Here is a 26,269-nt window from a genome sequence, read left to right as displayed (position 1 = left end):
AACCAAAAAGTACTGCACCCGCCCACACCACCATATCCCCGCCTCCTCTCAACGGGTGCATATGGTGGTGTGGGGGGAAATTAACCTTCCATATTAAACTCATGTTGCAACTCATTGTAACTTATGTATAGAATGAGCAAGCGCTGCAAATGTCCTTATAATGGTGGTGACTCAACCAGGCAATCCGGTACAGTTTCCCTTGAGATTCTAACTCCCTTTTTATAAGGACTTCCCAGTAACTGACTACATTGACACGTCATCATACGTCACCAGGTAATTTACTGCTTAGACTGTGATCTTGATGTATGTGCAACAATGATACTCAGCACATATTGAGACGTGCCATATCTTTTATGACATGCAAATGAGAGCATGTTCACACACACACACACACACACACACACACACACACACACACACACGTCAGGCCCGGATGTAACCTTTCCCACTGGGGGGACAGAGAAAATGGTATGGGGGCTGCTTTGCGGCGCAGGCGGAACAAAATTGGGAGGTAAAATCCCCCAAAACCCCCGAAATGCATAGAAAACTATGTATTTTACCACAGTTATACCTATAACACACAATCATCTACAGTATCATCCATCTATTTTATTTAGCCACAAGATTTGTATCTTGTACAGGGCTTATTTAAGCAAGTAAGCATCAATAATAACATCAGTTATCTGCTTTTCTGTGAAAGCCCTAACAAATGCTTCCTTTGAAGTTAACATATTTGGATTTTACCAGAAGGATAACGCCATAAAATCACTCAACAGTGATTTCAACAATTGTCAGTCACTTGGCATAGGCTAGCAGCACACAGCAATGACAGCATGCATGCATTGTCAGGGAGAGTGTGAAATACACAACACAAACGTTAGCACATTTTTGTTTTATTTGTGTTTCTTGTTGAGCCTTGTTGTGTCTTGAAATGAGCAGGGAAGTTATATTTTACGGCCTAGGTGGCTAATCTGCCTATGACAGGTGGGTGACATGGCGTCTTTCTTCAGATGCCCCTGACGCACATACGCACACACACACACACACACACACAGTACACAGAGTACACACAAAGTATAAACCAAAATGACTAATACAGTAGGCCTACATAGCTCATAAATGCAGTTGTCTCATACAGGGATCTGTGCCAGACTGCAGTGTGTGCGTGCGAGTGTGTAATGGCATGTTTACAGCACCTCAGTGGAACACAACACAAGTATACAGTACATAGTACATACTGTACTCATGAGGATCAACAGTAAGTCAGTGTCTGCCTAGTATATACACTGAAGGCTTTGCAACTAGCTGGTTCCTCTCAGTGTCTGCCTACACTCAAGCCTCTCAGGGATGTGTTTTGAGCTCCCTTCTCTACATCTACACACCCTCCGCCAACCTGGGGAGAGCAACGGACTTGAACTCATGCTTCCTTCGAGTGTCCAAGTTGCTCCTTTACACCTGACAGGGGGAGTTTCCCTGGTTGGACGTAGCGCATGGAAGGAGCACGTTATTCCAACCAGTTCCATTCCCCTCCATCATGTCTGTGTAGATATAAACAACTACCAACCAACTTGTACAAAAAGTGTAATCACAATACAAATTCATATAAAAGTCTGAATTGTATAAAAAGTCTATAAAAATGGATATATATAGGGGTACAGGTAGCAATGCACAAACATTAACACTATATACAACATACACTAATGCACATCTGGGTACAGGTAGCAAAAAACTAACATTAACCCACTAAATACAAAATACACAAATGCACATCAGGCTTAATTCACAAACTCCTTCTCTTAAGGCAAATATTGTAGTACTGCATTTGTCTACCCTTTATCCAGTCCTTTTGTTATGAGGTAAAATACTTCCACTTTTTCTTATTATGAATCCTCGTCAGATTGTTTGTTTAAAGCTTTTGTTACAAACTTTACGAACAGGCTTTCCCTTGAATTTCATGTGTCTTTGCAGATTTCAATTGAGGTTTCCCCTGTATGAATCCTCATGTGCGCTTTCAGATTTTGATTTTGTTTAAAGCTTTTGCTACAAAATGTACAAGCATAGGCGCTTTCCCCTGTATGGATCATCATATGTTTTTGCAGATTTCCTTTAAGAGTAAAACCTTTACTACAAATTGGACAAGCAAAGGGCTTTTCCCCTGTATGAATCCTCATGTGTTTTGACAGATTTCCTTTAAGGGCAAAGCTTTTGCTACACATTTTACAAGAAAAGGGCATTTCCTTAGTATGAATCCTCATGTGTGTATTCAGAACTTCCGTTTGTTTAAAGCTTTTACTACAAATGTTACAATCAAATGGCCCTGTATGGATCATCATGTGTTTTTGCAGATTTCCTTTAACAGAAAAGTTTTTGCTGCAAAAATTACAAGCAAAGGCTCTTTTCCCTGTATGGATTATCATGTGTTTTTGGAGATTTCCTTTAACTGTAAAGCTTTTGCTACAAAATGTACAAACAAAGGGCCTTTCCCCTGTATGACTCCTCATGTGAATTTTAAGCTGTACAGCTTGGGTAAAGTGTTTGCTACAAACTGTACAGGCAAAGGGCTTTTCCCCTGAATGAATCCTCATGTGTTTTGTCAGATTTCCTTTCAGAGCAAAGCGTTTGCTACACATCTTACAAGTAAAAGGCCTTTCCTTTGTATGAATCCTCATGTGAATATTTAGATTTTCATATTGTTTAAAGCTTTTGCTACAAACTGTACAGGCAAAGGGCTTTTCATCGGAATGAATCCTCATGTGTTTTGTCAGATTTGCTTTAAGAGCAAAGCTTTTGCTACACATTTTACAAGCAAATGGCTTTTCCCCTGTATGACTCTTCATGTGTCGGTTCATGACACCTTTGTGATCAAAGATTTTGCCACACTCTGTACAACTAAAGCGTTTATTTCCTCCTGTTTGACTGAATGATGAAACCGACTCCCCTGACTCCCTGGTCGCCAACTCATCACTGTCTTCAGTGTCAGATTCAGAACAGTGTGGGGAAAGGAGCTGGTCATCACTACTTGGTTGTGATGGTACCCAGTAATCTATATAAGCTTGTGTTTTCATGTGTTCAGTTGAGGCGCTGGCTGAAAGCTCGGTCTCTCTGTTTTCATCAACATCTTCACTCTTCACTGCTAGGAATGTCAACGTCGATCCACTAGCCTCCTCAGGTCTTAGAAGTACCTCCTCGTGTTCTTCTTTGATCTGTGGAGGTGGAGGTTCTAGTTTCATCTGAAACAGACTGGGACTGGGACTCATCTCCTGCTGTTCAGAAACCTCTTTACACACAGGAAGGAATTGGAGATCTAGAAAGAGGAGTAAGGAGGTACCTTCAGAGAGAGAGAGCAATTCATTGGGCACAATGGACTGTCCTACATATTGATTGTTTTCTAATGATATTATATTTACAGTAATCTTTTTTTAAAAACATTTGTTAAACGACACTCAAATTGCACGTGTATCAAGTATGAAATTGTGTACTATGCAACTGTACTGGCATAACATCAGTAACCATGTTTCCAAATATACATAGTGTATTGCAATGATTCTCAAACATTTTATGTTATGTGCCACTCTACCCCTGAGCCACCGTGGCCCCACAGCAGGGCCCTTTCTATTTTGAATAGAATAAGAATATGAGCTACTTGAAAACTGTTCACTTTAATGTACTAGTGTATTCCAATATTCAAGGGCTACAATTGCAAGTTTACAATTATCCTTATGTTGAAAAAGCCCTCAGCACTGAGCTCAGCAATATCTGCACTACTTGGCTCTTCTACAACTGTCATTTAGGGATGTGAAAATCGACTCGAGTTTTGAGGTTTTTGATTTTTTTCGTGGCATAAATCAGTGCTCTTGAACACCCTTTACGTCTGTGTGTTGTTTCCAAAATACTGAACCAATGGAAAGTAGTAAAAGTGCTCTGGACAAAACCTCTTAACTCCATTGGATCATCAAAAGGTCTGCTAAAGCAACTAACTCCACCACCTCTCCCCCTCTCATGGAAGTAATTGACAATATATAAAGTTACAACACCAACTTTGATGAGGCTGGACTCCAAATGGTGGAGTGTGTGTAATGTGTATCTGTGGACACATGTTTCTTGTCGGCGTCATTTACAACTCGGCGTGGCGTTATGGATTGGATCCCACCGCAGCCCATAGTTACAATATAGCTAGAGAGCGGATCACAGCCCCGCTGTGATTGGCCAGTAGTGAGCTGCTTGCGCATAGTGTGCGCAAAGTTGACGGCCAAGATGATACGAGAAATGCCATCAGTTCACGGAAGCCTTTCGATCATCTTGATCGTCAACTCAAAGTAGAGATACAATACAGAGCGGTGATGCCAGTGGTGATGCCAGTGGTGAGCGCAGTAGCGAACCTTGTCTGGCTAAGCGAGGCTAGTGAATGCTACTGTTGTAGCATACGGATTAAACAATGGTTCCGTGTTTACAAAATGAAGTATTTTTTATTCTGGCTTTGATGCAAATTCTAAACATGATGGGTGCAGCTGCAGAACTCATGGTGCTGAATGCAGTCAATGCACTGTTGTGCTTTCCTGAGTGTCAACTGATGTGCAGCCAAAAAGAAAGATAAAGAGAAAAATCGATCGACAAATCTGTAAATGGCCGCAACACGTCGACTCGCCAAATACTGAGTCGTTCACATCCCTACTGTCATTAAAGTCACCAGGATTTGCGGTCAGAGTTGGCGACAACGTTAATCTCAAGAAAAGATTATGTTACCTATTTCGGTGGTATTTTGGATACAAATTGAAACAAAGGTGAACATGAACGTCAACCAAAGAACAGGAGTCCTCATCCAGTGTCATTTTGACTATGCTTGCACCTCATGGCTCACAAACACCTCCATATCACTAAAAACAAAACGACGGACCTCTCGAAGCAAACTTATAAGACAACTACCTATTAAACCTCAACTCCAGGACTCGCGTACGTACCCCAAAAGAGGCAACTTTTTGGGGGTAATCTTTGACTGTAGTAAAAATCTGGTTTTAAAGCACCCTTGACTTGAGTGCATACCTCCCTCGAATGTACTCGGCTCTGAACAAAGGATTAAAATGCATGAGTCCTGAAATAGTGTGTGTGTGTGTGTGTGTGTGTGAGACAAAAGCTTAAAATGTATGAGCCCTGAAATAACGTGTGTGACTGTGTGTTACTCACAGCTTGTTTCAGTGTCAGTGCAGTGGTTGTTGTCCTCAAGGCTGAAGATGGAAGTGATGCAGCCAACGGTCCTAGAGGGGGAAGCAGAGCTGAGGTCCTGACTCAGGTCTGCTGAGTCGTAGGAATGCATGCACTGCTGAGGACACACGCTGTGGCTGGATACATGACCATCACTGGTAGGCATCTGACACACACACACACACACACACACACACACACACACACACACACACACACACACACACACACACACACACACAATGTACTGTCACGGATGATCTGATAATCTTATAAAGAATATGCAGTGGTCAGGTGTCATGCTCGTAGTATGCAGTACTACGAGCCAGTAGATTTTCAACACAGTAAAGGCTGGTAGAGTGTGTTGTTAGTACTGTTGTTTTATGGTTGTTTGAATAAATTACTTTGTCATGAGTTGACTCATACACTATAGGGCCTAGGCTATAGTATCTGATTATTTTAAGTCTACTTTTGTGTGTTTGCATGTCTAAAACTCTCATACTATCAGCTGTTCTGTGCGTGCACGTGCATGTATGTGACGTCATTAAAACGCTGTGGTACCGAAAAGCAAATAACCATTACATCACTGGAAATATGCCAAGTTAACTAAGTTAGATAGGTGATGCTGAGCTAAACAATAAACATGTTTGTTTAATTTTGAAGTTTTTATATTTAAATGAGATGAAGCAAGTCCAGCATAGCCTATGCAAGTGTATGCTATGGGCTATGAATAGGGCATCAACCACACCAGGGAGTTTAATGAAGTACTGTCACATCATAGACACATGAAAAACAGACAAAAATAAGAAGATGAAGATCGTCTTTAACATAAAACACTATAATGTGGCCGTTAGAAGGCGGATGGGAATTCCTAGTTTATTTATGTACAAAAATGAAATTGACATCACTGGCACATGCTTGTCGTCTTTACAACCAGCCTTGAGAGTATTGTGTACATGGGCCTTGCTCGAGCTCACTTGAGAGTGACATCACTGATTAGCCTAGGCATTGCAAGTAGAAATGAGATGTACTTGGCCTAACAAACGTAACGTAAGAAACTGTTGTTATAGGCATTTTCAAAAGGAAGGAGACAATGAATCCACTTACCTCTGCTTCACTGTCGCTGTGACCCTCCAGGTCATGGAGGGAGGCAATATCTTCTCCTCCTCCTGTGAAGGCCTCCCGGCCAGTCTCTGTGGTCCCCACAGCCCCACAATGCATCACTGCAGCCCCCTCCACCTTCTCAATCAGAAGTTCACTCTCACCCAGGTCCTCAGTATCTGCTGACTTTGAAGATCTGGATACGGATCCACGGATCCAGTCCGGGTTTTCTTCCTAATAAAAATGGCAAAATCAACAGGATGTTAACATTTTTATAAAACAGCATGAGTTTTGGTGATGCTCTATATTGACTGAATCAACTTTGTTTATTGAACATTAGTTCAATTTCTAATCACTGGAGCATTTTTTTTTTTCCTTGTCCACATTTGGAGTTACATGATGGCAAGGTAACTACAAAACCCAAAGCTTGGGTTTGTATACTTGATGCCTGTCGGTGCCAAGTCTTGTCTCACAAACAAAATCGCTCGCATGTGCAGCCAAGACTTGAGACCTTTCTCTGTTGTGGAAGAGCTCAAACAGGTATATTATACTGCACAATTTTGTAAATGTAAAAATGCATGTTGATATTAGTTATACTTTAGTTTACTATTAAATACCATGTTATTTATTTTAATTTGCTTTATCTCTTGATATTTGAACTATATATATATATATATATATATATATATATATATATATATATATATATATATATATACATAATTCTTTAGGTCTAATAGTTTTAGTTACTCCCCCTCATCAATCTGGTCTGAACTCTCCATAGTCCTGTTTGGCAACAATGCGAATAATAAACATTGGTCATATGGGCCAGAAATCGTAGTGGAGTGAGGGATTTGGTTACAGCTTGTAGTGAAGACAGTAGGACAGAGGACCTGCCTATGAGCACAAGGCAACAAACAGATGAGGAGGAGACAGAAGAAGAGAAAAAGGCAGGAGACAGAGAACAGTGAGTGACTCAGAAGTTTCAGAAAGAGTTTCAGATCACCCGGGGCTATGCAGGGGGGCAGAATGCTGAACGGACCACAGGATGATTCGGTCAAAAGTCAACCTGGAGATTCTCCCGCAGCAACGCAAACAGGCTTCCAGCAAGAAGCTGGACTGTGCTGCCCTACAATCCCCCTCAGCCACGGAACATCGAGGACACAAATGGTGCCTGGAACACACTGGCGCATATCCGTCTACCATGCTGCCGAAGAATCAGTAGGATTCACCAAAAAACGTCACCAAGACTGGTTGGAAAAATGCACCTGGCATCCATGACCTCCTCAAGGAAAAGCGCAAGGCACATACAGTACCGTTGCTCTAGCCAACCCTCAACCAGCAGCCCTCAGGAAACAACTATCCACCATCAAAACAGCTCTACACAGATGGAATGGTGGGTCAAGAAAGCGGAAGAAATCACTCGCAGATGCCAACAACACTCATGGCTTCTATGACGCCATCAAAACCATCTATGGCCCTCAGAGAAGAAACATCACACCAGTGAGATCTGTAGATGGTACCATACTCATAAAGGATCAACAACAAATAATAGAACGATGGGCAGAAGAACACTTCAGCACCCTACTCAACCAGAGTAACCCCACAAACCCGACCGACCATCCTGGACGAACTCCCCAGCTTCCCCCCTGTTCCCCTACTTGATGAAATCCCTCAATTTCATGAAGTCTGGAAGGCAATCAAGTGTCTTAAAAACAATAAAAGCGCAGGTTCAGACTCCATCCCTGGAAGTATACAAGCGTGGAGGTTACCTCCTTAAACGCCGGCTACACCAACTCTGCCATCTGGACAACTCAAACTGTCCCACAAGACTGGAAAGATGCCACCATTTTATCACCATATAAAAATAAATGTGATAAAGCCTCGTGCCTCGTACAAGGATCATGTTTTCCCGCCTAGCTACCCACATCTCTGAGAACATCCTGCCAGAGACCCAATGTGCCGCAGGACTGCAGGACACTGACGGTGGGGGCATGACATTATTTGGGGTCATGAAAAATACCTGAGTAAAAGATTTATGAGTCTGATTATGCATGGCGATATACTGTATTCGCCCGGTAGCTTGGCGCAGTGCCCCTAGCTGTCTGATAATACCATTGGCAGGCGCATTACTGATATGGCACAGGACACAAAGGGCTGTATTTTGCGTGTCTTAAGTACCAGGTCTTATTCCCTAACTTGAGTAAACTAAAGACCTGGAGGCGTGATCAATGCTCTTTGGCCACTCAGAATAGCCAAATGGCATTGATCACGCCTCCAGGTCTTTAGTTTACTCAAGTTAGGGAATAAGACCTGGTACTTAAGACACGCAAAATACAGCCCTTTAAAGTGTCAACTGACTGATAGATTGAAGAAATCAAAATATGAGGGACTGTCTTGGGATGACTGCATCGGGGTTTGTACAGATGGTGCCAGGCCCAAAGCTAGTCTTACAAGTGGTTCCTCACATGAAATGTAGGCCCTCATCAAACCCTGTACACTCAAGACACTGCCCCCGCTGCCACTATTAGATCTCCATATGAGCTGACCTGTTCTGACATTCCATATATTGATCTGACCGCATCAAACCCTGTACACTCAAGACACGCTCCATATATGGACAGACCTCATCAAACCCTGTACACTCAAGACACTGCCCCCGTTGCCACCCTTAGATCTCCATATATGGAGCTGACCTTTTCTGAATAATTCATTCCATGCTGATCTGACCCCTCCATGTGAAAGTGCCAGTGCATACAGGTATATTGCCAGTACAGAATTCATTCCATATGTTGATCTGTCGTCGTCCCCCCATGCCAAAGCGCCAGTGTTCGCCCAGCAGTCTGCCGGCCCGTCTAAGGTGATTACATTGCTGGCCCACTTCTCGCTCAGGTTGACTTGCGATCTGCGGTTAAAACCTTCAGCGTAGACTGTGTGAACTGAGTGGTACAACTCCCCTCTCCCCCTAACCCCCCCCTCTCTCTCTCTCTCATTAGCAGGCAACAGTGCAGCACTATCTCTCTCTCTCTGTTTCTGGCACAACAGTGACACTTTTGCCCTTACTGGTACTAAACATAGTAACATAGTGACATAGTCAGTTGCTGTGGTTGCACCACTCAAAACATTTTTTTGATCCACTCTATCTCGGAATCTGTCATCCAGAGTGGACGACCCAATTAAGCATTACACTTGTTTACAAGAGGGTCCACCATGTTCAATTCATCAACAAACATATCGCGACCCACCGGGAGGCGAACCCGCGGAACCTCACATCAAAACACCGCTCACCTGCAGTCGGCCACTAAGCCGTGTAGTCAACCAGAGAAGTGGGGCAGCAATGTAAGCACCTTAGATTTTGCATTTGTACATGTTAAGAGCAATTCTAGGTCCGCGGGCAAAAGATTGAACACCCATGGTTAATGAAGGCTTAGACTCTCGTAGAGAGTGATGTCAGAATCATAAATACATCTACGAGTCCGAGAGTCTAAATCTTAGGCTAAAAACATGATATTGATTTGACAATACATTCCCACATTATCCCAATAAAACCTGGCTGGTACACAAACAATACTGTACCTGAAAGGAGGAAATAAAATGAATCAATGCCGCTTGGAGACACAGCTGCTGCTTTGGACCGAAAATGTAAACAATAAAACATCACTTTATCATTAACCATCATGCAACACTAGTACCGAGACTAGACCTCACTAATCAACTGACGATCGCTAGCTCGATCTGGTCCATAGTTATAATGCCTTCATTAGAGCTATATGTAGACTATAATTCTGCAAACTATTAATACATCAATCAATCAATGCTACTCTTCTCCAGAGCCGGCTCTGCTCTTCTCTTCCTGCTCGCATGAAATGCAGACCAGCCTCTGGGGAGAAAGCACGTAAGTGTCTATTTCAAATTCAAGTGTTTTTTGACTGGGGATCGAATTTTGACAGCAGCACCTGCTGTCATAATTTCACCCCCCCTCCATATCTATAAGTATTGGACAGTATTAAGATGTTGATATTGATTTTGTATTCATCTTTAGGGCCCAGAATCACACCTAGAAAGATTTTGCCAGGGGCATAATTACACTCCCATCTAAAAACACACTTTAAATAGACACTCATGCTTTCTAAGGTGTGATTTTGGGCCATGAAGATGAATACAAAATTAATATCAAGATCTTAATACTGTCCAGGCTACTTAGATAGGGAGGGGGTGAACTTTTGACAGCAATTGCTGCTGTCAAAATATGACTGCAGTAAAAAGAAAAAAGAAAACCCTGTGTTTGAAATAGACACCCGTGCTTTCTAAGGTGTGATTTGGGGCCCTAGATGAATACAAAATCAACATCTTAATACTATCCAGAAAAATCTAAATATGACTCCCCAGTCAAAAAACCCAGCTTGTAGCCTAGCCTTGTGTTCCGTTTTCTCCTGTGTGATTGTGCCACCTAGTGGGCTGCATTGTGCACAACACAGAACAACACAAAATAACCAATACAATAAAAATTCAACAGGCACGTCTACAACAACACAATCAATACAATAAATAAACAAAGGACAACAAAGCAAAAACTAAAATTAACAAAGGAGGGAGGGGCGAGGCTATCAGGCTATCCTATCCATAAACATAGTACCACCTGTGAATAAGCAGGATAAGTAGACTTGGCTATATCAGTTATTGAACTGGTGTACATATAGGGAAGCCAGCCAGTAGTGACTAGCCTTCCCAATCCCACCTCATGTGGAACTGGTCTATTCTGCCCTTCATATCCATAAATATAGTAGGCCTACCACCTGTGAACAAGCAGGATATACAGTAGCCCTATACCAGTTATAGAACAGTTATAGAACTGGTATAGGCTAGCCTATATAGGGGAGCCAGGCAGTAGAGTAGTGACTAGCCTGTCTTTACAATCGATATTAACATATAGTGAAGAAATCACGGTTAAAAGGGAGTTTGAAGTTAAGCCCAAACCACACCAATGATTCTCCATGCACCTACTTGCAACAGAATGGTACTTGAAGAGTGGTGCAATCCCCCCCCCTTATCTCTCTCTCTCATTAGCAGGCTGCAGCACTATCCCTCTCTATTTATGGCACAACAGCACCCCTATTGGTAGTCAGAGTTATATACTCGTGCTCATTAACCCATTCTGACCGGGAACCCATTTTGGTGTTGGCATCATGTTATGCTTTAGCTATTGAAAAATAGCAGATCTACAAGCTCATAGCGCGCCACCGAGTGGCGCGCTACGAGCTTGTAGGTCTGCTATTTTTTTTTTAATCGAAGAACGACTGACATTTTTTAGAATCTGATCTCAGGTCAGAATGGGTTAATCAGACCAGTGTGTGTCCAGTGGAAACCTCGTATGAATCTGATCTCAGGTCAGAATGGGTTAACCAACACATAGACCAACACATAGGTAGGTGAACACGGACATTGCTGTTCCTTGGAGTGGTTTCACCACTCAAAAATGTGTACTCAAGTCACAACTAGAAAATACAATGCTGAACGATAGAATTAGAATTAGTAAAGTATGCCAATTGCCAAATAGGTCATGTGAATATGTATGTTTATTTGTATAGCACATTTCACAGTATTAAGACACAACAGAAACACCTCATGAAATGTCATTGGAACGCAATACAAAGTGGTTAGAATAGAAAAGAATACGATCTTTTAATGATATATTGTGAATATGTATGTACATCCTCAGACTTTGAGTGGCAGGTACACCCACACATGAACTCAGAAACTTGCTCACATCATGAACTCTTTACATCTCATGCACACAACCCACAGTACATGACATGAAACACAACTCATAAGGACCGAAAACAAGCTGTAAGTGATTTTGCGCTACCCTGTTGATTATGGTGGGTCAAATGTTTGTTATAGATGTGTTACAAATATGTTTTTTATTTCATGATCTCCAAAGACATTCATCAAAAGTAGTATGCATGTGCATATTTAGATAACATTTACGATTAAGGTAATTTCACACTGTACTCCTGTATGAGTGTGGTTTTGTAGATGTGTTGACAATAAAAGCCTTTGCTACAAACTGTACAGGTGCCTTTCCTCTGTATGAATCTTCATGTGCATCTTTAGAGAAACATTTCCATCAAAGCTTTTGTCACACACTGTACAAGAAAAGGGCTCACCTGTATGAATCATCATGTGTTCTTCTAGATCTTCAGTAAGAGTAAAGCCTTTGCTACAAACTGCACAATTAAAGGGATTTTCCTGAATTTTCCCTGAATGAAAACTCGAAATGTGTCTTTTCAGTTGTTGTGTTTGGTTAAAGCTTTTGCTACAAACTAGACAAGTAAAGGGCTTTTCCCCTGTATGTAAACTCATGTGTCTTTTCAGATGATGAGTTTGGTTAAAGCTTTTGCTACAAACTAGACACGTAAATGGCCTTTCCCCTGTATGAATCCTCATGTGCTTGTTCAGTTTGTCTATTTCGTTAAAGCCTTTGCTACAGAATGGACAAATACAGGGTCTTTCCCCTGTATGAATCGCCATGTGTTTTTTCAGATTTCCTTTGGTAGTAAAGCTTTTGCTACAAACTGTACAACAAAAGGGTCTTCCCCCTGAATTAATCCTCATATCTTCAGTGCCAGATTCAGAACAGTGTGAAGAGAGCAGCTGGTCATTACTAGTTGGCTGTGATGGTACCCAGTGCTCTACATAAGCTTGTGTTTTTATGTATTCAGTTGAGGTGCTGGCTGAATGTTCTGTCTCTCTGTTTTCATCATCATGTTCACTCTTCACTGCTGGCAATTTCAATGTTGACCCCCCAGCCTCCTCTGGACTTAGAAGTACCTCCTCCTGTTCTTCTTTTATCTCTGGAGTTTCTAGTGTCACCTGGAACAGACTAGGGCCCATCTCTTCCTGTTCAGGAGAAACCCCGGATTGGCACAAAGGAGGGAATCTGAGAGCTAGAAGAAGAGAGGAGGTAACTTCAGAGAGAGCAACTCAAAGTGTATTCTGATGGGATCAAAATGTTATTCTAAATCCTAATCTGTTTTCTGGAAAAAAAAGTCTACTTTTTATTTGGGCATAGCGCGTGGAAGGAACACGTTATTCCGACTACATCTCCAATGCATTTTTTTTTCTCATTCAATTTTTAGTAGTTTTCTGAACAAAAACATAGCATAGTCATTATACAGTGTATAAAGTTGAACTCAAAACATTCACTCTCACATGCATACTCGTGCGCGCGCACACACACACACACACACACACACACACACACACACACACACACACACACACACACACACACACACACACACACACACACACACACACACACACACACACACACACACACACACACACACACACACACACACACACACACACACACACACACACACACACAGAAACCCTCCCTCCCCCTCCCCATCCTATTCACAGAACAATCAACCCACAACACCTCAATTACAATATCACCGGGTCAGTAAGTCTTTCAGGTCTAATATTAGGTCTGTCCACATTGAAATTGTGCCCTCTTGGGCCTGATTAATCCTTGCCGATGACAGTTCCAGATAAGCAATGTCCAGAAAGCTTCGCAGCCAATGTGTTTTTGAAATATCATGTGGGGGATTCCAGCGTTGGGCTATGATCTTTTTGGCTGCCGTAAGCCCAGCCAACTAGACCTTGCGTGTCTTTGCCGTAAGAGGTAACATAGAATCATCGTTTAAGATCTGTCAAAGTCCTTGTAACTCTTCCCCAAAACTCGTAGATCCCCGGACATTCCCATACCATATGAACAAATGAGCCTAGGGTTCCTGGGGCACAGAATGTGCAGTATGGGTCAGATGCCAATCCCATTCGGTGCCTAATTCTCGGCGTTACATACGCTCTGTGACAACACTTAAAGTGTATATACTGATGATTTGGATTCTTTGATGCTCCAGCCACATTCTTCCAAGTGACCTCCCAATCTATTTCCCGCCCTTCATCAGCTATATCCCTATTCCAGGCCTCCATTCCTGTAGAGGGGGCATATTTCTGGGCATTTAGTTGATCATATAAATATGACACGATTCGTTTAGGGGAATTTTGAAACAAGTTAAGAATGGGATGGTCTTTTAATTCTGCTCCCCAGGGAACCCCATAGGCTCTACAAGCAGATCTGATTCTGAAATAAAAGAACAGGGAATGCCTATCAATCCCGTACCTTCTAACTATGTCCTGGAAGTCCATAATATGATTTGCTCCATTAATATCTTGAAGGGTCCTAATGCCCTTCTCCTCCCAACTCCTATTAGTGAATGGCCTTCTACATCTCCAATGCATTTAAAGGAATTCTTGTGTTGGAATTTGTTACTGTAAAAAATGTAAACAAAATGTTCTATTTTTACTTAAATACATATCGGGGCTCTTTGATCTCCACTAATCGGTAATCTGCATCGGCCATGAAAAAAACTCATCAGTCGATCCCTAATTAATTCAGCTTTCACATTTTACCATCAAGTGATCAGGAAAACGTGTGTTCTCTCTTCAGTATATACTGTAAAATAGCAGTTATGCTGCACACAGTTCATGATGTGCATCTGTGTAGTAGTAGTAGTGTGTTGTTTAGCCTGGGTAGTGTGTCTATGTGCGTTATCAAACGCACATAGGCTCTCTACCTGGTTACCGGTAATCAGTTACGATTATTAAGTAAAACAAACACATCTGATCAAGTACAACGAGAATCACTATGACGGCAACTGGAACTCCAAGAAAAGACCTCAGAGCGGAAATAGGGACACCCCCTATTTCCTTCCGCTCTGAGGATAAAACCATAGACTCGTTTACATCAGAACATTTAAAAACATACAAATATAACACGTCACTTCTACAATAAGATATCCGTCTAAGATGTCCGTCTAAACATCTGAATGTGGACAGAGCGCTCTGCCTTCTGGTCTGTGGAAAAAAAAGATCACACCCGTGTGAAGTGAGGGGCGCTCTTATCATCGTACATCACCATGACGTAATATGTCGATTTGCTCAGACACATATGACGTAATTTCTCCTTTCATTGTCAATGGCGTTTAATGTTTGTGTTGGCACAAAAAGCACATATGACATCCTTTCATTGTCAATGGCAAATGTGACACGAGTTAGTTAGGTCAAAAAGCTGTATATAGGAGAGGCTAGCACCCCTAGAATGTGCTGTTTTCACTGTTGCTACACTTAAGAGTGATCCCATTGTCATATTCATATAAGTAGGTATTTGGCATACAAATTGAGATATCACATTATTTATTTCACAGCCCCAGAAAGTGTTAAATTGAACGATAATTCAAATTTTACCTATAATTTTAAATAGGATGACGGTTTACTTTTCGGGCAAGTAGAATATAACCTGTGTACAGTACTTGCCCGACAGGCAAGAATTTAGTGTCAATCCCTGGTGTGTGTGTGTGTGTGTGTTACTCACAGCCTGTCTCAGGGCAGTGGTTGTTGTCCTCAAGTGTGGACATGGGAGGAGTGCAGGCAGCAGTCCTCCAGGGTGCAGCAGAGCTCAGGTCCTTGGTAGACATCTGCACGCACGCGCACACACACACACACACACACACACACACACACACACACACACACACACACACAATACAATTCAACAAAGTGCTTGTTGTCTGAGTGGGGAGGGGGGGGGGTCCCAGTTCAAATACGATCATTTCGATTCAAATATTAGCCTTGGCCTAATGCATATCAAACAGGGGTCCTTCAAATCAAAGGAGTTTAGAATCACTGATTTTAATACCGCTATTATATCAATATAGTGTTCACCACTATTTCCAGACCCACATGCATCAATCAGCATAATTTCGCCCGAGTTGGATCATACAGTGATGTAAACATAGCCTGCATCCTTAGTTGCGTTCAGACTTGAATTGAAATATTGAATTGAAATATTCGACTCACTAAATTGAGAAAGGACGCAATCGTGTCACCCTCCAGGGGTCCTGAAGTACAGTACTCAGTAATGTAGTGTACTCTAACGTTGTTGAAGTGGGACTCATAAAATGACCCTGCGGCCCACCTAAAAGATCACCCCTGGGTCCAGTCCCGGGGGCTATTACATTGAAAACCTATTTACATCACTGGAGCATAATGAGGAATTAACCAGATCAAAAGATAGCAATGGTTTGTTTGGTACTTTGGTACATTTCTAAATTGTGCCAATGTATCACTCAACAGAACAGCTGGGATACAGGCTGTCATGTATTAGACCTAGAATGTCTGTGATCATTCATATAGGCCTACTTCATGAATGCTGTACCACAGGGGGAACTGCCCATATAAGTCCCGTTAGTCCGAACATGCATTAAGGTTGGCGAACATGCACTGCTAATTCCAGAGACGTGGAGTAGAAATATTGTCCTCTATAGTTTCATATCCACGTGAAAGTTCTGGCACAAAACGTGTATTTAGTCAAATATCTCCACTTTTTCACGAGATGCACACGGACGAAATTATCTCCGGGCGAGGGCCCGAAATGATCGATGGACTGAATTTAATACCAACAATTCCTGTTGATTACCGCAGACGTCATCTTAAATTGACCAGGGAAGCACAAATGTTTGGGAACTTTGGGACACACAATTGGCAGGTGCATTGCGATAGGTGCTGGGTAATTACTAATTAATCACACCACCTGCCAATTGTGTGACCCAAACTTTTGTCTTTCCCTGATGACGTTTGTGATGATCAGAGGAAGTTTTGATAAATGAAGTCCAGCTGTCATTCAGCCCCTTTGCCGGAGAGAAAGACGTCCGGGTGCAGCTCGTGAAAAAGTGGAGATATTTGACTAAACAAACATTTTATGACAGAACTTTCACATGGATATGAAACTAGAGGACAATATTTCACTCCACGTCTTGGGAATTATTTAATGGGTGAGTACAAACGAAGCATTTATCACATGCATGCCGCCGTTCTCCCGCTGCACAAGTATGACACTGTTCCTGTATGTGGAATACTGACTGTGCCAACTGTATGTAACAACGGAGACATTCTAGGGCAGGCTAGTCGGACCTACATGCAGGGAAATACAGGTTTTTTCCCCCTCTTTTTCTAACAGTAATACTCATTGTAGAATGAAAGGAACACCAATGTCTTCCGATAACATTAACTCTTGTCTTCAGTGAATTCGATACTTCAAGTTCTGGTGTAGCTCACACTAGCTATTTATTTTCATTATCTTACTCACTGACACTGTTTATACTCTTTAATAGCCGCATTGTGATCTACAGTATTCATGAATCATGAAAACAAATAAGCATCCATATCATTTCCGTTAGCCAGTTCTCACCACATGCATTGACCACAATTAGCCGACCCGGGGTCGCTAACCAGTAACCAGCTAGGGCTAACCACAATACAGCAAACACAACACGTCTGCAGAGTAGACGGCCGCGATCTTATAATAGACTATGTACAAGTAATTAATCAATAGTAAAAACATGACATGTACATTCCCAATTTCCCACACTTATCCAAATAAAGCCTGGTACCTGGCTAGAAGGAGGAAATACAGTGTGTGAACGAAATGCAGTTTGCAGACACGACAGTCACAGATGTGCTGTTTTTTTTGGACTGAAAACAAAACAGCGTTCATATTACCCGTCATGCAACACTACCGAGACCTCACTAATCAACTGAAGACATCGCTGCTAGAACCAGTTACAGAACCCTCTGTTAAACCGAAGTCTGCCTCTAGAGGCCGATATTTCAATGTTTTTATTTTTTCCCCTTTTTTTTAAGTGAACAATTGTCCCCTAATTGTTTTTAAGGGACCAGTAGACCCAAAGTGTCAGTCCTGAAATTACTTTGTCCTTTATTGTTTTTGTCTTTTTTCTTCTTTTTCTTCTCCTTTCGCCAAAAATAGCAGTTCTGACTGAACCGTGCAGTCGGTTTTTGTGAAACTCGGAAATATGGTAGAGGGCCATGCCAAACGGTGAGGATGCGAAGCCCACAACCATTGACCAAAGGGTCGTGCTATAGCACTCAATTGAAAATGCAAACTTTGGATGCACATAGCTCATGAACCGTTTGACCGTCAGCAATGAAACTTCGACACACATATGCGTCTCCTCATACCGAATAAGTTTTGTGCTCTTACTTTTGACCTCTGACCTCTAGATCACCCGCCATTTTGAATTATATGAAAATCAGTTAAAATGTATCTCCTCCCAGGATCTTTGATCAAAATGCAATGTGAACTTTGGACCTATACAGAAAAGTGAATCTATAGTACTTTTTTTAAATGAAAAAATGAATGTTTTATGAGCCAATGAAACTTGCTGTTTTGTGAAAATTCTTCTTTTGCCCAGAACAAAAATACATCGCTTGGATGCACCTAGGACGTATCTGTATCCCAAGGTCATCAGGGTTTCGGGTCTCGCGAACATCATACCCCTCACTCGGGTCAGGGTGACCCAGCCGGGGTGATCAAGTCCCGACTTACGTCCCAGTAGCTACCCTCGATCAGACCCACTAGGGAAAGACCACACAATCCGTTGGTTAATACATACATGCAGCGTCATATGCTTATGAAACTTTACAGTATGGTACTAGTAGGGTCATGCCAAATAGCACTGAAACCAGCCTTACTCCAATTGGCCAAAGGGAGGCGCTATAGCAATTTTTTGAAAATGAAACCTTTGAACAGGCATAACTCATGCCTTGTTTGGCCAAAAGTCATGGAACTTGTTTCCACATGTTCTTTGACTCGTGGGGAACAACTGTTGATTCATCCTCCATGTCCTCTGACCGAGCTCAGAAGAGTGTTAAAATCGGCATAATGGTGAAGTTAGGACTGGGTGTCTAATAGGTACTTGTCCCGTTAAAATGAGATATATTGTGTATATCACGGCATTCTTGTGACGTTCTCGTCGTTGTATTGATATAAATGCATTTATCGAATATGATAGTAGCTTGGCATACCATAATCAAATCAGTGTTTTGTGGTGGTTTGTGTTGAGACAGCTGCGGTGAGGTATTTATAATTAGTACAGCAACTTGGAGGATGATTGGAGGCTGGGGGACAGCTAGCTAGGGGCTAATCTCAGTTTTAACCGGCCATGTAGGTTGCTAATCCTAACCTCCTTTTCACAGTATTTCAAATGTTGTATGCTGCAGCCAAGCAGATTGTTGTTGTTTTTTTAGCAGATATCCCATTACATATACTTTGGCAAGCTGTAAAGAAGAAGGCAAATGAGCATGCAGAGAAAAGGGCTTTGGGTGCAGGTCCCAAACCCATGATGAATGACTGAATAATCCAAATAAATTCAGACAAACACTAATTTATTAACGTCCAGTGTAAGACATCAAATAAGTACAGTTTTCGTTATCAACACGGCAGCCTATCTGGGAAGTTTTTCAATTCTGCAAAAAAGAGAAAATCTGTTCCCATTGAAAGGCATTAATTGGCAGAATCCTCCCTCATAGTTAGAAATAGAATTAAACTTTGGTGTGACGGTGCCTGAAAGACTTGTGTGTTTTTGTAGGCCGTCTGGAGCCATGTGGAAATCCATATTTAGCAAGACTTCCATATGCTTACATGTATCCTTGGTCTAACCGTGGTTTATTATAAACTGCTCAAATTCCATTCACTTTCTTACTTGCACGGCTTGTTCAAACATGACATGAGCCAAGAGTGATTAATTCTTCCTCAGTGGAAAACGAAACCAGGAACTAGGAAAACGAAACCAAAAGAGGAATGAGCACTATAGCTGGTTAGTGCCCACTCTTCTTGTATGCATTAGGACCAATGGACCATGCATGTCTTCCATTATTATAAACGCCATTCATCTCCTTGTTTATGCCCAAAATTGACTGGATATAGGCCTACAGGTTTTGAAATATTAGACTTTGTGTTCTTATGTTCCAACTCAGTGTCTGCCTGCATTGAACAAGTTTTATTTAGTTTTTTCCTTTCTTTTCTTTTACCATTACATTTTACCAATCTTCCACCGCACACCAAGTCCAGCCCCACCATTGAAAGCTTTAAGCAACCCTAAACTAAACACCTTTTCTCCATTGCCTCAACTGTTGCTTCAGTGACATTTGATGATTTGAAGAAATGTTTTTTAAAATCTTTAAACGCAGGGGAATGCCATTGTAGGCTATGTATCCTGCTTTGAGGAAATTACTTAGAATACTGAAGAGAAACTAATGGACAGTAAACATGCAGGCTTTAGTTGTCAGAGCTTCACTTTCAGGGAAGATCACATGATTTCTTATCAGACAGTGAAATGTTTATTCAGCTTTTTAAATGCATTCAATGCAACAGATCCTGGATCAGTTAAGGTCTCCATATTTGAACGATTTATTGTTTTCTCTGCTGTAACATTGCTCTCTTTATAATGTCTCTCTTACATGCTTGAAATGCAATTTATCATGCAAATCAATATCATTATAATATGAGTTAATCCCCCCCCCCCCCCCCCCACTGCAGTGTGTTTACATAATAGTATGAGATTGATTAGAAACGGACTGAGATAAGTACAGTAGCTGATATTGATACGCTTTCTGACAAAACGTGACATTGAAATAAAGATGCTTGGGCTGACGGTGGTTTATTAATATTTAACTGCTCAAAATCCTCTCACTGCTCTCACGTGCACGGCATGTTCAAGCATGAGCCAACATAGCGATTCTTCCTCAGTGGAGTGATTCTAGGAAAACGAAATCAAAAGTGAAACCAGTGATGTAGTGTCTGGACTGCAGCCCAGTGGGGAAGTGACGGAGGAGGAGAGTGTGCATAAATACGAGACCTCTGTCCTTCATCCACAACAGAGGAAACCAGCAGAACACTTGTAGAAGCATCTCACTCCATCATGTCCAGCATCATGACATCAGCTGTCGTCACCTTTCTCATCTGCCTGCTTGCTCTTCATGTAGAAGGTAATGTGGCTTTTACACTAATATGCATTATTGCCTACTGGTTAGATTGAGTTGGAAATCATGGATTTTGTAGTTTTATTATGAAGTTGTAGTCAAAAGACAGATTCTTACCCTCTAATCTCTGTAATAATGCAGTTTGTGAACTGTTTTAAAACAGATAAAAGTGTATATATTCAATCATTTAATGCCACTGTCCAACTAAGTGTTCTGTCCCTTTATTCCACAGGACGTCCAAGCAATAAAAGTTACTGCCTATGTTTAAAAAAAGGAGTCAACCACATGAACACACAACTCATCAGGGACTATGATGTGCATGAAGCCAGTACCTTCTGTCCTCGCAGGGAGATTATGTAAGTACAATGTTCTAACCAGCAGCCTAAGTCATATGAGGTAACGTTAATTTTACACATTGTTCTCTACCACCTGTCACTAATATGATTTGGTTAATCCATCTCCAGAGTGGAAACGGCAAATGGCAAGACATGCGTGAATCCAGAGTCAAAGTTTGGAATTTTTATCTACAAGAAACACCAAAACAGGTAAGATTAACTTAAATTAATTACTATTATTATTATTTAATTAATATGAACTTGACTGAGCTGCACTAAAATAATGGAAATATATAATATATAATATATATAAATCAATATTTACTTCACACATTAAGACAAAATCGGTATTCTAAGACTGATGTGATTTTTTTTATTTCAGGAAAGAAAATAAACATGTCGTGAAAACAACACCACCTTCCACCACTTCTACTCATCGTCTGTCCACAGGACCTCAACACCGGACCACATGACCTCAACGCAAACCACCCTGCAGGGAGTTCTGCTGTTATGAAGATGATAAACACTGTGACAGCCTTTACTTGAGCGGAGCTCCACTTAAGAATTGTTTAAATGTCAAAGTAAACACATTGCACTGAACCTAATGTTCCTTCTCAAGACCATTTTGATGTACGTTTGTAATCCTAAAACTGCCTCTGATTTACATGTAAATATCTGTAGATACTACATTGTATTGTTTATTATAAAGATACATTTTACATACTTATTGAGTAATAATTTGTTCCCCACTGTTTTGCCTGTACTAAACAAGATCTTGAGCACTGTAGCCTACCATCACTTGCTGATGCTGACCGTATTCATTCTGCCACAATATATCCCAATTTTTATTCAAAAACTTTTTTTCCCCAAATAGACGTCCTCCATTCAGTATTTACCGGAAACAAGAAAGTTTGAAGATCATGCAAGACAATATTACAATGTATTTATTTATTATTACTGGGCTCAGCAGTCTGCTAATTTTCAGCCTATATTGTAGTGGTTGCAGCAGTATAGGATTTGGCCTCATCCACAGTGTGGTGGAGCAGTGTAAATTTTGATTTAGTTTTTTTTTTGTCTTTAAAATTATAGTCATATTTTAGTCATCTGAAAAGTTTTAGTCCAGTTTTAGTCGACTAAATATCATACGCTTTTACTAAATCTACAGTTTATTTTGTCGACAAAAAATATATTTTGGTGGGCCTTGATGGTGTTGTAATGGCAGATCTTTCACTTGGTTGTTGACACGCAGCGGCATGTTATTGTGACAACTTGTGAGCTTTTAGATCTGATATTTTCAGACACTTAAGCGCAACCAAGTTTTTTAAGTAATTTGTTGACAAAATTGTCAATATATTTAGTCTTAGTCATCATAGCTTCGTTTTTATTCAGTTTACGTCAGGCACTTGACAAACATTTTTCATCATAGTTTTAATGACAAAATCAACACTGTCATGGAGTCTACCTCATGTGCCCCAATGTGTCTCTGGTTGCACTGGAATATTATCAGAACAATCTGGATTCTGGAATCAATTCCTTACCAAGAACATTCTTCATAAATGTGTTTGTAAAGGTGTATAGTAACGGCAGCAACAACAACAATAATTCATTCACTAAAACTTGTCCTACTTATCCAGGGGATACATATTACTACGTATTAGCGGGCTGATCACACATCATTCTCACGGTGACAGCTAGCCCCCACTCAATGAATAAACTAGTCCTCACCGGAAGTAAACGGATATATATATATATATATATAGGATGTGGTAATTAACCTCACGTCACCAGACTTTTCACCTCAGAGGAAAGTCTCGTTTGTGTTCCTAAATCGCCGGTCTAGGCGTGGTTTAGACCGGATGATAAAAGAAACCTCTGCATTGCTTTGTTTTGGGCCCCCCTGTTTGGTTTTAGTCTCGCCAGTCGCTACGAGTTGGAATAAAAGATAGTTATACAAAAACTAACTATTCCAATAAGTACTTGCAATTCAGTCTTGCAATTTATTATTATTATTATTATTATTATTCAGTTTACTATGAAAACCTGAGACACGGCCAAAGCATTTCCGGGGTCCCCAGCCAAAAACGTTGAAGAACCCCTGGCCTAGATCTGCATATAAGGAGCCGGCCAGCAACTCTACATCTGACCTCACAGATACCGGATTAATAATTTAACTCCTGCTTCTTAACTGTGCCGTATTAAGAAGTTCTGTTGTTTATCTCGCCCTCAGCATGTATTACTGGTATATAGTAATGCCATGTGAAGCATGACAACTGTGTGTAAAGTGACCAAAAGCTTCACTTTTCTGGTGTGCAAAAGTTAACAAAAAGCAGGTTATGCCATCATTTTTCTATCGGAGAAATGAGATTTATACCTCTCTCCCTGGAGCATTTTTCCAAATACTCCATCCTCTCCGCAGTTCTCGTGCTCCTACAAAGCAGAATGTTCTTCACATGCTTTTTGAAGTCATCTGACACAAAGTAATACATAAGGGGGTCTAGACAAATGTTAAGGCTGGTCAAACAGAGAGAGGTGATGTAGAAACCATATCCATTATTCATCTCCCCAATGCTCAGCAGATAGTAATGAATCACCAACATTATGTTACTGGGGATGAAACACACCAGGAATGTCACCAGTACTATCACCATCACCACCAAAGTTTTGTGAAGGGTCTTTGCTGCTGTTGTGCTCTTCTTCAGGTACCAGAACACGATGGCATAGGCCACAACAATCACTATGCAAGGAATAAGAAACACAACTGTAGCCATGAACATGAAGTAGTAATAAGGGTAAATGACAGAAGTGAAAGGATATTTTAAGTCCCATATGCCACTGACATCATGGCAAGTTGTAATATTGAGGTCTATGATCCTAACTGTGTGATCATACTGGTATAGAGGAATGGTGGCGGTCCAGATGAAAACCCAGATGAACACACAGACACCAATTGCCACTTTGTTGTCCCGCCTCTGGTCAGAAAAAGGGTAAACGACTAAATGGCACCTGTGCACACTCAGAGCGGCGATGAAGAGGATGGAGCAGTACATGTTTCCATAGAAGAACACCACCATGACTTTGCACAGCCCCTCTCCATAAATCCAGTTATTTCCATTAAAATGGTAAGCGATCTTTAGGGGGATCCAGATGACAAAAAGCACATCAGACAGAGCCAGGTTGACCATGTAGATTCTTGAAATATAGAAGTAAGAAGTATTCGTACTATCCTTAATTTTGGTCCTGAACAGAAACGCGTACAAAGACACGGTGTTGGCAGGCAGTCCCACAACAAACACTACGATGTAGAGGATGGGGAGGAAGATGGTGGTCAAACGGCTCTTCAGAGTGTTAGCTGTTGCTTTGTCCACAGTGAAATGTCTCTGTTTTTGTTCAATATCGGTTGCATTATCCATATTGTGTTCGCGGTCCAACATAACCTCCCCACGGAAAGCATCGGTTTCATCTGTTGCATTGTCCACACTAACATCATCATCTCCATTAACTCCACGACCAATGCGGTCCACCACAACCCCATTAAAACCAAGTTGATTCGGTCCTTTGTTATTATCCACAATAACAATGTCCTGGTCCTGGAGGTCCACACACTCACTGGAAGTGGAACCACAACCTTTGTTTCCTTAAAGAAAGCAGGTGCACACAATAAAGCTTAAGAGCAGTACACGACTCAAATTTATTCAAGTCATACATTTGCCAGTTCATGGTTCAGTTGTTTCAAGCATAAAAAGAATACCAGCTATAGGGCTTGGCATTCACTTTTAGAGACACTTGTCCTTCGGACTTGTCCGGGCACACAAGTCACTTGTCCGTAGCAAGGGCACACACATTCATTTTAAATCAGCTAACTCTAAGTTGCTTTTGGTGAATACATGTTTGAATGGGTATTATATATAAGTTAATAGCCCTAGAATGTCTGTGATCTTACATACCGGTACATTTCATGTATTCCAAATACACAGCCACAGATCGGCCCTATCCACGCACAGTTAGCAGACTGACATCTGCACTGGATGTGTGCACTCACCCAATAATTCCTAAGATTAGGAGGCAGATTGTCCTCTAGTTTCATATCCCTTTGTAAGTTATGGCAGAAAACTTACTGTTTGGTAAAATATCACCCCTTTTACATGAGATTCACACAGACAATATTCTCTATCAGAGATGAGGTTGGACCTGAAATGACTGCTGGACAAACTTCTCACAGCCATATAGACCTAAATGGGTTAAACCAGAGCCATCTAATAGAAGAGTTGTGATATTGAGTGGGCAGAAACCAGCCCGGTCATGTGGTTCATGAAGTGAACGGAGTTTGGCTCTGGGTTAAATCTGCTGTTCACTACAGTCACTCTGTTCTATAATAAATACTACGTATAGTGTAATAAAAGCCACGTTACCTTCTACATGAAGAGCAAGCAGGCAGATGAGAAAAGTGACGACAGCTGATTTCATGATGCTGGAAATTATGGAAAGCGATGCTTCTTCAAGTGTTCTGACTGCTGGTTTCCTCTGTTGTGGATGGAGGACAGATCTCGTATTTGCAACACACTCTCTTCCTCCTGCGTCACTTCTGCATTCCAGATAGTAGCCTGTATACATTGCATAATGCATTTCCTATCACTCCTCTGAGTTAGAATTGCTTTGTTGACTCATGCTTGAACAAGCCTAGCCACATGTTTCAGGGCTAGAACAAGCCGTGTGCGTGAAAGAAG

General features: G+C 41.3%; 1 protein-coding gene and 3 long non-coding RNA genes across 4 annotated transcripts; 1 reads left to right on the top strand and 3 right to left on the bottom strand.

Moving 5' to 3' along the window:
• Positions 1–1,547: 1,547 nt before the first annotated feature.
• LOC308317203 lies at positions 1,548–6,452 on the bottom strand. Its single transcript, XR_013964234.1, has 3 exons — positions 6,307–6,452; positions 5,182–5,365; positions 1,548–3,304 (listed from the first exon to the last, which is right to left on the bottom strand). It is a non-coding gene; the product is annotated as an uncharacterized lncRNA (long non-coding RNA).
• A 5,477-nt stretch (positions 6,453–11,929) lies between these two features.
• On the bottom strand, positions 11,930–17,901 carry LOC308316499. The gene is made up of 3 exons (XR_013964169.1): positions 17,823–17,901; positions 15,746–15,848; positions 11,930–13,247 (listed from the first exon to the last, which is right to left on the bottom strand). It is a non-coding gene; the product is annotated as an uncharacterized lncRNA (long non-coding RNA).
• A 3,204-nt stretch (positions 17,902–21,105) lies between these two features.
• LOC308316784 lies at positions 21,106–22,254 on the top strand. Its single transcript, XR_013964208.1, has 4 exons — positions 21,106–21,216; positions 21,443–21,566; positions 21,675–21,755; positions 21,928–22,254. It is a non-coding gene; the product is annotated as an uncharacterized lncRNA (long non-coding RNA).
• Positions 22,255–23,298: 1,044 nt separating this feature from the next.
• Positions 23,299–26,054, bottom strand: LOC308316633 (proteinase-activated receptor 2-like). The gene is made up of 2 exons (XM_080765328.1): positions 25,955–26,054; positions 23,299–25,179 (listed from the first exon to the last, which is right to left on the bottom strand). The coding sequence occupies exons 1-2, from the start codon at positions 26,007–26,009 to the stop codon at positions 23,885–23,887; spliced, it is 1,350 nt and encodes a 449-aa protein (XP_080621454.1). The 5' UTR covers positions 26,010–26,054; the 3' UTR covers positions 23,299–23,884.
• Positions 26,055–26,269: the final 215 nt, after the last annotated feature.

Source organism: Protomyctophum bolini (assembly GCF_963924005.1).
Source record: "Protomyctophum bolini genome assembly, chromosome: 6".
NCBI lineage: Eukaryota > Metazoa > Chordata > Actinopteri > Myctophiformes > Myctophidae > Protomyctophum > Protomyctophum bolini.
The sequence above is the reverse complement of the archived record's forward strand: the minus strand, read 5'-3'. Positions and strand labels throughout refer to the sequence as shown.